The sequence below is a fragment of the Belonocnema kinseyi genome, chromosome 5, assembly GCF_010883055.1.
Source record: "Belonocnema kinseyi isolate 2016_QV_RU_SX_M_011 chromosome 5, B_treatae_v1, whole genome shotgun sequence".
NCBI classification, from domain to species: domain Eukaryota; kingdom Metazoa; phylum Arthropoda; class Insecta; order Hymenoptera; family Cynipidae; genus Belonocnema; species Belonocnema kinseyi.
Genome location: NC_046661.1, coordinates 148,152,102 through 148,165,912, shown reverse-complemented (window position 1 = coordinate 148,165,912; position 13,811 = coordinate 148,152,102). Strand labels below are relative to the sequence as shown.

Genomic DNA, 13,811 nt, shown 5'->3' with positions numbered 1-13,811 from the left:
CCCCCCCCCCCTTATTTCTCCTCACTTCCCATCAGCTCATTTTTTCTCTCCTCCCACTCATTTCCCCTCCTTGTAAAAAATTTGTTATTCGTTAAAGATTTTTTTCACTGGAAACTTGGTTATTTTATTTCTGATTGCAAATTGATCGTCGTTATTTGAAAATTGAACTATTTTGTTGTAAATTTATTTTTTTGGGTTGAAAAGTCATATTTTTTTTATTGAAAAACCTTTTTTTTTTTTAATGTAACGTTTTCGCTTGAAAATTGACCAATATGGTTGATTTTTTTCTTGTTTAAAAAATCTTTCTTGATTACAAATTCATCTTTTAGAGTTGAAAATTGTATTAATTCTTTTAAACATTCAACTATTTAGTTGAAAAATGACATTTTTTTGTTGATATTTCATATTTTTGGCTTAAAAAATCAACTGTTTTGTACAAAAATCCCCTTTTTTGCTAGAAAAATGAGCAATTAGATTTGATTTGTTTTTTTCATTTGAAAATGTTTCCTGGTTAAAAATTCATTCTTTTTTTGAAAATTCAACTTTTTTGTTGGAAAATGAAATTGTTGTTTAAAAATTCATATTTTTGAATTGAAAAATCAACTGTTTTGTAAAAAATTTTTGCTTTTCGCTTGAAAATTGAGTAATTCGGTTGATTTTTGTTCTTGATTAAAAAATTTTTCTTGTTTAAAAATGCGTCTTTTTGGTTTGAAAATTCTATCATTTTGGTCGAAAATTAGCTTTTTCGTTAAAAATTAATATTTTTGGCTTGAAAAATCAAATGTTTTGAACAAAAATTGCCTTCTTATCTTGAAAGTTAAACAATTTGACTGATTCTTTTTTTCTCTTGATTTTAAAAATTCTTCGTAGTTAAAAATTTATTTTGTTTAGGTTGAAAATTCGATTATTTTTGTCGAAAATTCAACTACTTCGTTAAAAATGAATTTTTTGTTTGAAATTTCATATTTTTCAGTTTCAAATTCAACTTTTTTGTAGAAAATATGCATTTGGGATTGAAGATCCAACTTTTTTGGCTTAAAAAATAAAATATTTGGCTGAAAATAAAACATTTTTTTGTGGTGGCTTAATCTTTTTTGTTTAAAAATTCGATTACTTAATTGAAAATTTATCTTTGTAAATTGAACATTCTTTTATCTGGTTCAAAATTCAACTATTTTGTTGAAAATTCATATATTTTGCTTGAAAATTAAATTATTTGATATAAAATCCTTTATGTATATAATTTCCGTGTAAGAAGTTTTTAAACAGAATTAAGGAAAAAATTAGTATTTTAGATTTTACTCACGTTTTCTCATAAATGTAAAAATTATATTTTCGGCCTAATTACTTTAATAAAAGAACATATAAATTTAGTTTAGACATAGATTTCTACCTTACTGACATCAGAAAGATTCTATAGCTCTAGTGGTTCGTGTCCGTGCTAAGTTTCTTGAACATTGTTGATGACGTCACCAAATAATATTGCGCAATTGTGAGAGCCGAATACATGTAAACAGCTTCAAGTTATTAACTTAATTAGACATTTCGCATAAATACTTTCAAGGATGATTTATTGCTTCCTTCTAGATTAATATTTAACTAAAAATTCCTTTCTTTCTTTATTTATGCGCAAAAGAATCGCAGTCTAGAACCTTCTGTAAGTTTAAAATAAAGATGCAGATATATTATCATTAGCGACCATAAAACCTATCTTACCAACACTGAGAATATTTTATGTCTGTAATGGTTCGTGTCCGTGCTAAGTTTCTAGAATGTTGCAATTTGTAAATTCGTAATCATAGTTTATTAAAAAAGATAATATTCTTGATGACGTCATTAAATTATAATCTGCAATTTAGAGAAACGAATTTTACGTGTTTCTAGGTGTATCGATTATAATTTAAAATCTTCCAGAACCTAAAGATAAAGAGTAAGATACAAATAAAATTTAAAAAAAATAAATATGTGAACGTGGACTGGAAATAAGAGATAACATCCAGACGTGTTGTCTGGAACTCTGTTGTCGTTCTCTAGAGATCAGTTCTTTTTACTGTTCTTTTTTTGCTTTGTTTGCTTAGTTTGCTTAGTTTGCTCAGTTTGCTTATTACAGGTTGAAGGTATAAAATAAATCTAAAAAATAATCTGAATACAAATATTTGTTACTGAAATTAGTTAGTTTGTTTTTAATATTCTAAGGCAACCATTGATCTACTAATATCAAAAAGCAGGATATTTAAAAAATGACAGAATAGGGGAACTGGTTTGAATGATGGCCTGAATAGAAAACGAGATGGAATCAGATAGAGAGATATAGAGTCTGCGTTTAAAAGTCGAGTTAGAACAGGTTAGATTGTAAATGTAACTCATAAATATTTGGATAGTTTTTTTCCAAGATTCAAAAGCAATGATTACTTACCGTTTAAGAAATGTTTTGAAAACTTCAGGTAGGGGTTTAAGAGCTAATGTTATTCTTGCTGCAAAATTCAGTATTCTAGAAGAGCGTTGCGAAATTGAAGTGATTAAATTCTTCAATACTGAAAAAAAAACAATTTTAGAATCTACAGATATTAATGTATGGTTTGAAAGTAACAACTTTTGGTTAAATTAGAGGATTTTCAGCAAGATAAATCTGCACGGAAATTTTTAAAAATCATAAATTTAAATGTACATATCAATAAATGTGCAGGATTTTCAGCAGGCTCATCAATTTTCGAGCGATGGCCTAAATTTATTAGAGACAAAAAAGCAGTTGTGAATGTTGACAACTGTGAAACGAACGGTATAGAACGCGAAAAAAATAGGAAGAAATATGAGATTTTCCCCCAGTATATAAGCAATGCAAAATCGAAATACCCTACAATTTACCTTTTATCAATTGAAAATACCGATTTTAATGTTTCAAAATTATAAGGCGGCATATCTAAAGCAAATCTCTTCGATTGCTGCATATGGTACACAATGCAGTTAAAAGACCAAACAGTAAAAGTAAATTCTTGTTTACAAAAATCCAGTGCCAATGGAAAAACTGACACCAAAACCAAAACAAGATTTTTTAAATGAAAAAGCATGTCACATTTGTGAAAAAGATTTTAAACATCGTGATCACTGTCATTTTACAGGTAAGTACGTGATCCAGCACATGAAAGCTGTAACGTTAATTACAAAGATTCTCATGTAATTTTAGTAGTTTTCCTTCATTTGTCCGACTACGACTCAATAAAGAAAAATATATCTCTTTATAAAAGATGTTGCAAATACTGAAGTCCAACTCAGATTTGTATATTCTTTCCGGTTCATGCCAAGTAGTCTAGAAAAATTGGCCTCATATCTGAATGACAGAAAAAAATAATTACGAGACAATTTTGTAAAAAAAAAAAAAAACAGTGAAAGAGGCGTTTTCATTCAAAACTAAATGATTTCAATATTTCCGATAAAGATTATCAATATGCGTGTAAAGTGTGGGAAACTTTTAATTTGCAAAATTTAGGTCAGTATTCAGATATGTACCTCAAAATCGATGTTTTACTTCTAGCATACATTTTTGAAGATATGTTTTGTAGCATATAAATTAAACCCTTTGCACTATTACACAGCACCAGGACTTTCTTTTAATGCAATGGTAAAGTACTCAGGAATTGAACTTCATTTACTAACTCTGATATAGAAATATTACTATTAATTTAAAAACCAATCAAAAGTGATATTTCACAGTGTTTAAACGGATTTGCAGAAGAAAACAATCGATTTAAAGGAGTAGATTCTGATTCAGTTATACATTTTTTATTTTTTATTTTTTATTTATCGAGTGTCACTAAAGAATTTCAACAGAATTTCTATAAAGTAACGATCGATCCCGTTTTTGGAGAAGCTATGGAAAACGTAAGGAAGTATAAAGATGTCAAGCTTGTAAAAAAAATGTGAGGGGATTAATGCTACAAAAGCTCTTATTGCTAGACTAAATTTCCATGTTTGTATCCTATTTGATGAAAATATGGTTATCATTCACTGCTCCAAACTTCTATGAATATATTAATATTCATAAGTTTGACACGTCAGATTATCCTCCAGACAATGTTAATGGAATTCGTCTAAGAAATAAAAAATTATTATACTTGAATAATAACTGATTTTGTGGTTTTAAGATTTAAATTATATGCATATAAAGTTTTGGTTGAAAAAGATGAAAAAAAGAATGATAAATATGATGAGCGATGTAGATATATGAGTGCTGGAATGAGAGAAGGTTAAGATATTAGTCTGCGGTGACTTAAATAAATCATCTTTATAATATATAATAATTGGAAATACATTTGTAGCTTATATGTAAATTAGAAGAAGGAATCGAAAAACTGTACAATGGTTTGTAAAATCATAGTTTTAATGTTTCTAGTTTCCTTCTAATTGAAAAGTTGAATGCAGATGATTTTCTTAAAGTCCTATAGCTATCGAATGTAACCGTATCCATTAGACGTAATCTCTGAATGTTGATGACGATGTTTCTAAAAGTCATAATGCCAACGATTTTCACTGACCTACGATTCGCTTATTCAATATTAGCACTTATTATACGAATAAGGAATTCAAAGAAAGAAAAAAAACATAAGTTTCTTTTTGTGTTGTCTGATTTCAAGATGGCATTTGCATCACTTTGTGTTCTTGTCAAAATAAGTTCATACTTAGCATTGACAATGATTTTATGATAATCTTCAGACAAACCAAACATCATGCATCATTGAATTAAACATTTTTGTTTCTATCAATTTCTATTGCATGTATTTCATTTATTGCTTCTTCAAAAAATGGACAGATGACATTAGAAACTAAAACTGTGTTTATCACTGGTGCTTCATCAGTTCTTACGATGTATGTAATTTTCACAATGCATAATTGACTCATCAAAGATGATTAATGCTTGAATATTTCGATTTTTTGTTGAAAAAATACCCATTATTATTAGAAAGACTTGATTTGTAGTCTAATTGTTACAACTTCTCCACGACGTTAACTTACTAGAGCTAGTGAATTAATTTGACAAACACATAGGTTAATAAATTTGGGAGTAGAAATAGTTGAGCGCACATTAAGTTATACTTTTAAGACCATTGTCAATCCATTAGAGAAAATTGTTGTCGAACTTTGGAATATGATAAAAGTTTAACCAATTAAATGTAAATAGGAAGAAGAAGCAAAGAGTGTAGCTGATGAAAATATTGATGACGATGATTTGTCCTATAAATGAATTAATAAAAAGGGAGAAACAGACGAGGCAGAATATAAACCAGATGATGAAATTCGTGATAATAAAGCCTTTAAGGTCATGTGACGAGTAGGTCACGTGACCAGATTCCTACCTTACCGACACTTCTTATTTCCTAACTTATTTTCACACTAAGCGACACATCGAGTTGCAAATTTGGGATAATAAATAATAAGAAACACTAAGGAAGGTGGGTCTGGTCCTAAATTTTAATAATGATGAAAAAAGCAAAAAAAGTTATTTAACAAAAAATACTTTTTTCATAGTTATTAAAATTTAGGATCAGACACACCTTTTTTAGTGACCTGCTCATCACATGGCCTTAAATAGAAAAAATTAATAAAGAATAATTCTCGCATTACATTACACCAAATGAATTTCTAAAAACTTCTGCGCAGTATTACATTAGACGATGCAATAAAGTTCTAGAAGGTTCTACATTATAATATTAAGCACGTTTATGATATTTTTTGCAATGCAAACTATAACGCGTCATTAACGTAACATTGAAGTTGTTTACGAAAAATGCTTTTCAGAAATTGCACAATATAAATTGGCCATCAAGAATATTCTAGAAACTTAGCATGGACGCGAACCATTAGAGCTATAGAAACTTCTTGATGCCGTTAAGGTAGGAATCTATATCTAGAATCGGCCTTATTCATCTGTTGGCATTATTCTCAGATTTAGAATTTAACTATTTGATTGAAAATTGAACTATTTTGTTAAAAATTTTATTTATTAGTTGAAGATTTATCTCGTTCGTTGAAAATTGAACTATTTTTTTGAAATTTTGTTTTTTATTGTAGAAAGTTAACTTTTTGACCTGAAAATATGACTATTCCATTTTTGGTTGAAAATTTGTCTTTTTTGTTTAAATTTAACTATTTTTAATTTAAAATTAAAATCTTTTTTGGTTTTAATAACAAATATAATATTTTTCATTGCCAATTCACGTTGTGTGGTTGTATGAAACTATTTTTAAATTATAAAAAGAAAATAAAGGTGTAATTATCTACTATTCCGTTTTGGTTAAAAAATTTTTTTCAGTTGAAACTTCAACTATTTGTTTAAAAATTCCACTATCTTGTGGAAAATTTAATCCTTCTGTTGGGAACACAATTATTTCTCAAAAGTCTTCTTTTTGGTCGAAATTTTTACTTTTTTGTTGAAATTTCGTCCTACACGATTAAAAATTCAACTATTTTCTAAAAAATTTACTTTTTCACTTGAAAATTGCATTATTTTGTTGAAAATTCGTTGTATTTCCATTGAAAATTAACGTATTGAACTGAAAGTGTAAACATTCCAATTTGGTTGAAAATTGATCGTTTTTATTTAAAAATGCAAATATTCTGTTGAAAATAATTATTGTTTGGTTGAAAATTCATTAGTTTTGGATAAACTTTTTCTTTATGGTTTGAAAATTAAACCCTTAATTGATTTTTTCTCCGACTGAATAATTGTTCTTGGCTGATAATTTCACCATTTTTGTTGAAAATTAATCTTCTTCGTATGAATTGAACTGTTTTTTGACTTTTTGAAAATTAAAATATTTCTTGTTTCAAATATCTACTATTTTATTTTTCGTTGAAAATTTATAATTTTTTATTTTAAAATTCAACTATTTGAATGAAAATGAAATTTTTAGTTGAAAATTTATAATTTTGGGTTGAGAATTAAACTTTTTTCAAGAAAAATTCGCCTTTTGGCTTGAAAATTAAACAAATTAGTTGATCTTCGCTTACGCTTTTCCAAAAGTGAAATTTGGTTTTCTAATCGTAACCAAATTGAATGAAAAATTTCTTCTTCAAATTTGATTGATATGCAGCAAAAAAACTAGGTTAGATAAAGGAATATTACATTGAAAAATTAGAGAAAAAATTGAAAGTAAGTATATATAATAATCTCTTATATAATAATGTTTAGTAATGAAATAAATGATTTCATATTGCTTCAGGAATTAACTCTTCAGGGTCAATGGAACTAATCAATTCTATTTTTTCAACCCGAAATTGTCTTCAAAAATAATTTTAAAAATCTGTCATCATCCCTAAATTTCCTTTTAATTTGAAAATATAGAAGAGAAAAAATAGCTGCTAACTACAAATTTTATCAATTACATTTGCCAAAAGTAATTTGTGTTCATTCAGTTGAAACTTGATCCACTTTAAGATTCTAATTCCAGGTCAAATATCAGACTCGTTTTTTTTTTTTTGGAATTGTGGATGCAAATTAATTATTCTGACCTTACGAATGTTAATCCGGATGAATCACTCGAGTCTCATTAGCTTTCAAGACTTGAAGGAAAAAAATAAAAGAACCGTTCTTTGACCGGCGGTTATTACCATTCACTAAGATAGCAGCTGTTTTCCAGTTTTTTTTTCTTTAGAAAGTCGACTTGCCCTTATAAGATATTATTTAATCTTTCATAATATGTCCGCATTTATTAACCATATCAGAACACTCTGGATCGATTGCCTTCGAATTTAATCGACTTGTCAAGGTCAAGATATAATTATGCTTTGTCATAAAATTTCTGTATTTTTAATTGCCGTTTTTTATTAATTTTTGAAAAATTTTAAGCGGTGCTTCGAGAATATAATTTTTTATGTTTTCAATTTAAAAATGTATTTAAATAGTTTATAAGTTCAAACTACTTTTATTAATTTTTATTATTTATTTATTACTTGCATTTATTACCATTATTGAAATAATTGCAGGCTTTACAACATTTCCCCTCTTCATCAGAATTAATCTCTATTGGTTAAAAATTTGACTATTTCGTTGAAAAGTTAATTATTTTCTTGAAAATTTAACTATTAGATTTGTCCTTTCAGGTAGAAAATTTCTTTTTTTAGATTAAGAATTCAAACTAATTGGTTGAAAATACAACATTTTTTGTGAAAAGTTTAATCATTTTTGTTTCAAAATTCGATCATTCGGTTGAAAAAGAATTTTTTCTTAAATTCATTATTATTGGTTGAAAATTAACTTTTTTGTCGAAAATTCAACTATTTCGTTTCGTTTTTTGTTAAATAAAAAATAAATATTGTTAATTTTTTGTTTAAAATTCATCTTTCTTAGTTTAAAGTTAACTTTGTTTTTAAACATCCATCAATATTTAAAAAAATTCAACTGTTTGATTTAAACGGCAACTCTTTTTGGTTAAATTTAAATAATTTTTTTTATTCGTTCATTTGGTTGAAAATGCATCTTTTTGTTGGTGGAAAATTTAACTTTTTTGTTGTATGTTCGTCTTTTTGGATTATAAATTAAAGTAATTGGTTGGATATACAACATTTTGAAAATTTATCTTTTTTGGTTGAAAATTAACTTTTTTGTTGAAAATTCTAATATTTTGTAACATTTGATTTTTTAGTATGGAAACTCAAAACTCGTTTGTTAAAAATTAATCGCTTGTGTCAGAAAGTTTTTTTGTTTGAGAATTGAACTAGTCTATTGAAAATTCGTATTTTTAGTTAAATTTGAGTTTTTAAACATTTAAAAATTTAAAAAATTTAATTAAATGCCCCCTACTACCATTTTTGTTGAAAATTCAATTATTTGGTTAAATATTGAAATGCTGTATAAAAAATCATTTTTGTTGTTTAACAAAATGAATTTTTCTTAAGAATTTTTTTAAGTAAAGTTTTTTTTTTAATTCAATGGTTTTCTCTCAGAAATTATATTTTTAGTTTAAATTTATACTATTTGATTCGAAATTCAACACTTTTGTTAAAATCATCTTGTTTGGTTCAAAATTTTTTGAGTTGAAAATTTAAGTCTTTTTTTATTTATCTTTTTTTGCTGAAGTCAATTGTTTTTTGTCTAAAGTCAAAATTTTTTTTATAATGTATACTATTCAATTTCAGTTTAACGTTAATTATTTTAGTTGAAAATTTGTGCATTTTGTTCAAATGTCGTCTTTGTGGTAGAAAATTCGGCAACTTGGTTAAAAATTCAACACTCGTTTGGTTAAAAATTAATCTCTTGTGGCAGGCAGTTTGTTTGGTTGTTTAGGAATTTAACTATTATGTTGAAAATTCGTATTCTTCGTTGTATTCAACTATTTTCGATTAAAAATAAATTTTTGTTCTTGAAATATCCCCTATTACATTTTTTGTTTAAAACTCATATTTTTTAGTTGAAAATTCAACTACTGGGTTAAATATTGAACGACTACATAAAAACTAATTTTTGTTTAATGAAATTTATTTTTTCAACGAATTTTTTAAATTAAGATTTATAGAAAAAAATTCGGTGGTTTTCTCTAAGCAATTATTAGCAATTATATAATTATATTTTCCGTTAAAATTTATACTATTTGCTTAGAAATTAAACACTTTTGTTAAAAATCATCCCTTTTGGTTTAAAATTTAACTGTTTTATGGAAAACTTTTCTTTTTGAGTTGAAAATTAGTCTTTTTTTTAAATTAAAGTTTAAAAAAAAAATTCCACTTTTTTCCACCAATTCGAAAAAGTTGTTTAAAAAATTTTAACCACTTTTTCGAATTTTGGAAATTTTTTGTGAAAATTCGTTTTCCATCGGATGAAAAGTAATCGTTTTAACTAAAAAATTAACTCCATGTTTGGTAATTTTTTTTTAGTTGCAAATTTGTGTATTTTGTTCAAATGTCTTTGTGGTAGAACATTCGGCTTCCTGGTTGAAAACTCAACACTCGTTTGTTATAATTGAATATCTTTGGCAGAAAGTTTTTTTGTTTGCGAATTAAACTATTACGTTGAAAATTCGTATTTTTCGTTGAATTCCACTATTTTTGGTCCTTTTATATGAAAATTTAACTACTGCGTTTAATATTGAATCACTACATAAGAAATCATTTTTGTTGTTGAACATTCATCATTTTAGTTGAAAATTCATCTCATTTGTTGAAAATTGAGCTATTTTATTGTGAAAAATCACTCCATTTGCCCTCTTTGGAGAGCATTTTGGGCTCTGAAGTCTCCAATTTTAATTTTTAAAGTATTAAGTAAATGGTGGCAGCGGTGGGATGTACGCAATCCCACCGCTGCTACCAAAAATTACTCAATCGTTTCTGATAGCTGATGGAGAAAAATTTACATAATAAAGAAAAAAAATTTCTTATTTTTCAGAAGTGGAATGCGAGGTTTCCAGTCAAGTTGAATACTCAGTTCAGGCAATATGGGGCGTAAGTATCAGAGAACTTCACCTCGCTCTTTGGAAGCCTTGGAATAATCTCAGGGACGCGTCCCTAAATGGAACTCTTCTTCAGGACCATGCCCAGTACCTCACACCACCACAAACGTATCCTTTTTAATAATAATTAAAATTTGGAACCAAATTTTATTCAAAAAAATTATTTTTTAAATTATATTCCAATTTATTCATAGTTGCGAATAATAAAATAATAAATAATAAAATAAAAGTCGAGTTTTAATTGAGAAATTAATTTTTCAAAGTTGAATAATGCTATCGATTTTTATATTTAATATTGGAATTTTCAAAAATTAAAATTTAGATTTTTCTTTAACTATAAAACGTTCAGTAGACAGCCGCACGGAGAAGAAACTTTGAGACTATCGCTTCCGGCCCCAGAATTGGAATTGGGTACGCCACCTCGGCTTTGTTATCCTTTGGTTATTTTTCTCACTCGAAAGGATAACAAGGATCCACATCCGGACGAGACTGTAAGTTAAAAAAAATTTTGTACTTGTTTTCATAAATCTGCTCAATGATAAAGTATTTTTTAAATAATTTAAATATGTATAAGGTCTGGCTCGAGAAAAAAGGGCTTATAAAAAATCTACGCACGTTACAGATCGGTTATTTCATGCGGTAACGTTCGGGGCTTGTAAGCGGCAAGTCCGAGTTCGATTCCTGCTTTCGGCATTTTTGGTCATTTTTTTCTCGTTTAAATATTTTATTATTGCAATTGGCTATTAAATTTATGTAGATCAAGAATAAATATTAATTTATAAACATTTTTTTGAATTAAAAAATTGGTTTTTGCAATCTTTACCACTTTTAATCAAAGAAAAGATTTTTTGATAGAAAATTCTCATTATTCCACTCAATTAAACATTTCTATTTTTGTTATTATTATATTCATATGAAATAAAAATAAAATATCAAACAAAAAAGATTAAACTTTAACCAAAAATTTAACTATTTGATTAAAAATTAAAATTTTTTAGCTGTATTTTCAAGTCTTTTGGTCATAAAATTCAGTTTTTTGTAAAAAGTACGTCCTTTTACTTGAAATTCGATTGTTTGGTTGTAAATGCAACTATTTCATTGGAAATTCAACACTTTTTTTGGACGAATTCAACTGTTTTTTATTTAAAGTTAAAATATCTTTTAGTAGAAAAATAATCTTCTTTGTCGAATTTTTCTTTTTTTTTTTTGTTTTACAATTTTTTTTAAATAAACTTTTTTGCCAAAAAATCATATTTTTAATTTAAAAACTAAACTGTTTTACAGAAAATTCGCCTTTTGGCTTGAAAGTTATACAATTTGAATAAAATTTCGTTTATCTTCACGGAAAAATCTTTATTTGTTTAAAATTCGTTTTTTTATTGGAAAATTCATAATTTTAGTTTGTTTAGTTAATAGTTCATCTTTTTAGATCAAAAATTTAAATACTTAGTAAAATTTTGTAACTATTTTGTTGAAAATTTAATTATCTTTTGTTGAATATTCAACTCTTTGAAGATTTAAATTAATTAATTTTCAATTGTGGATTGCAAATTCATCGTTCATGCTTTAAAGTTGAACTATTTGTTTATAAATATAACTTTTGGTTACAATTTTATTTTATTTTTTTGTTTTCTGAAATTCAAATATTTGATTACAAATGTAAATATTTGTTTGAAAAATCTATTGTTTTGTTAAAAATTCACCTTTCTGGGTTTAAGTGTTATCTTTTTTGTTGAAAATTTAATAATTTATTTAAAAACTTAACTTTTGGTTAAAAAACTCATCTTTTTGATTTAAAAGTTGAACCGTTTTGGTTGAAAATGAAAACTATTGTTGAAAACTGATCTTTTTTGATTGAAAATGAATGTTTTGTCGAAATTTCATCACCTTTTTGTCGCTCAAATATGGAATCCAAATCGAATTAATAATAAACCATGAATAATAAATAAATTTTTAATGAATAAAATGAAATGTTATCATACAATAAAAATATTTTAAAGAATAAATTTTGATAATATAATATCAGTTAATTATAATTGATAAAATAAATAATGTAACTATTAATATATTGTTTATCATTATTTATTTATTATTTATTTAACGGAATAGATCAATCGAATATTATTAATTTATTTTTATGATAATTGTTAATATAATATTAATATTAATTTTTTATTAATTATAATTTATTCATATTATATTATCTCAATTAAAAATATATATATTTTTATTATTAAAAATTCAACCTTTTGGTTTCTTTCAACTTAACTATTCGATTTTTTTGTTGAAGATGTAATTATTTTGTTGGAAATTTTACTATTTGGTTTAAAATTCAATTGTTTTGTTGAAAACTCAACAGTATTGTTTAAAAATTGGAGCAATTTGTTGAAAATTTTTTTTCTAATTTTTATTTTTATTGTTCAAAACGCTCTTTCGCTTGAAAGTTTATACTATTTGTTATTCTATGGACCTGTTTGGTTGATAATTATTTTTTTCGTTTGTTGTAAATTAACTTTTTTTGTTAAAAATTTATATTTTCGGGTTGAAAATTCAACTTCTTGATTAAAAAATGAACTCTTGTTCAAAATTTGTTTTTTTTTTTTTGTTTAAAAATTCTTTTTCGTTTGTTTAGAAATTATACTCATTTGTTGAAAACTGATTTTTAAAATTTTAAAATTCATCAATTTGGTTAAAAACTCAATTATTACTATACTATTTGGTTTTTTATGCAACTATGTGCTTAATACTTTTTTTCTTTGTTAAAAATTAACTTTTTTTATTGAAAATGAATATTTTCGACTAAAAATTCATCTTTATATTTGAAAAATTGAATATTTTTTTAAAAACTTGTATTTTTGGCTGAAAATTAACTCTTGTTAAAAATTTCTTTTTGTCTGTTTAAAACTTCTTCACATGTGTTGAACATTCATTTTATAAAATTAAAAATTTAACGCTTTGGTTAAAAACTTAATTCTTTTATTTAAAAAGCAACTGCTTTGTGGAAAATTTGTCTTTTTCGTTTGAAAGTTTCTACTATTCGAGTTTTAATGCAACTGTTTGGTTGATAATTAATTTTTATCTTTGTTGAAAATTAACTTTTTTAGTTCAAAATTAATTTTTACGAGTTGAGAATTCAACTGTGTTATACAGAATTCATCTCTTTGCCTTAAAAATTCAAATATAGTTTTTTTTTAAACTCGTTTTTTTTTGGTTGAAAATTGAACTGTTTGGCTGAAAATAAGATTCGTTGTTATTTGTTTGAAAATTCATCTTTTTTGGTATTGAATTTTTTATTTACTTATTTTATTTTCATTTTTATATTATTTTTTTATTATATTTTTTGTTGATGATTAATCGCTTTCGACTAAAAAT

The 13,811-nt window shown here is 25.5% G+C and overlaps 1 protein-coding gene across 3 annotated transcripts in view; it reads left to right on the top strand.

The window, feature by feature from the left end:
* The window catches only part of LOC117173269 (cell growth regulator with RING finger domain protein 1-like), a 93,620-nt gene that overhangs the window by 69,802 nt on the left and 10,007 nt on the right, over positions 1-13,811 (top strand). For 2 of the 3 annotated variants that reach the window (XM_033361742.1, XM_033361741.1), the window contains 2 exons: positions 10,376-10,547; positions 10,789-10,930. In XM_033361742.1, the coding sequence (XP_033217633.1) occupies positions 10,376-10,547; positions 10,789-10,930 (314 nt within the window). The remainder of the gene's footprint in view (positions 1-10,375; positions 10,548-10,788; positions 10,931-13,811) is intronic. The other variant, XM_033361743.1, reaches the window with a different exon arrangement.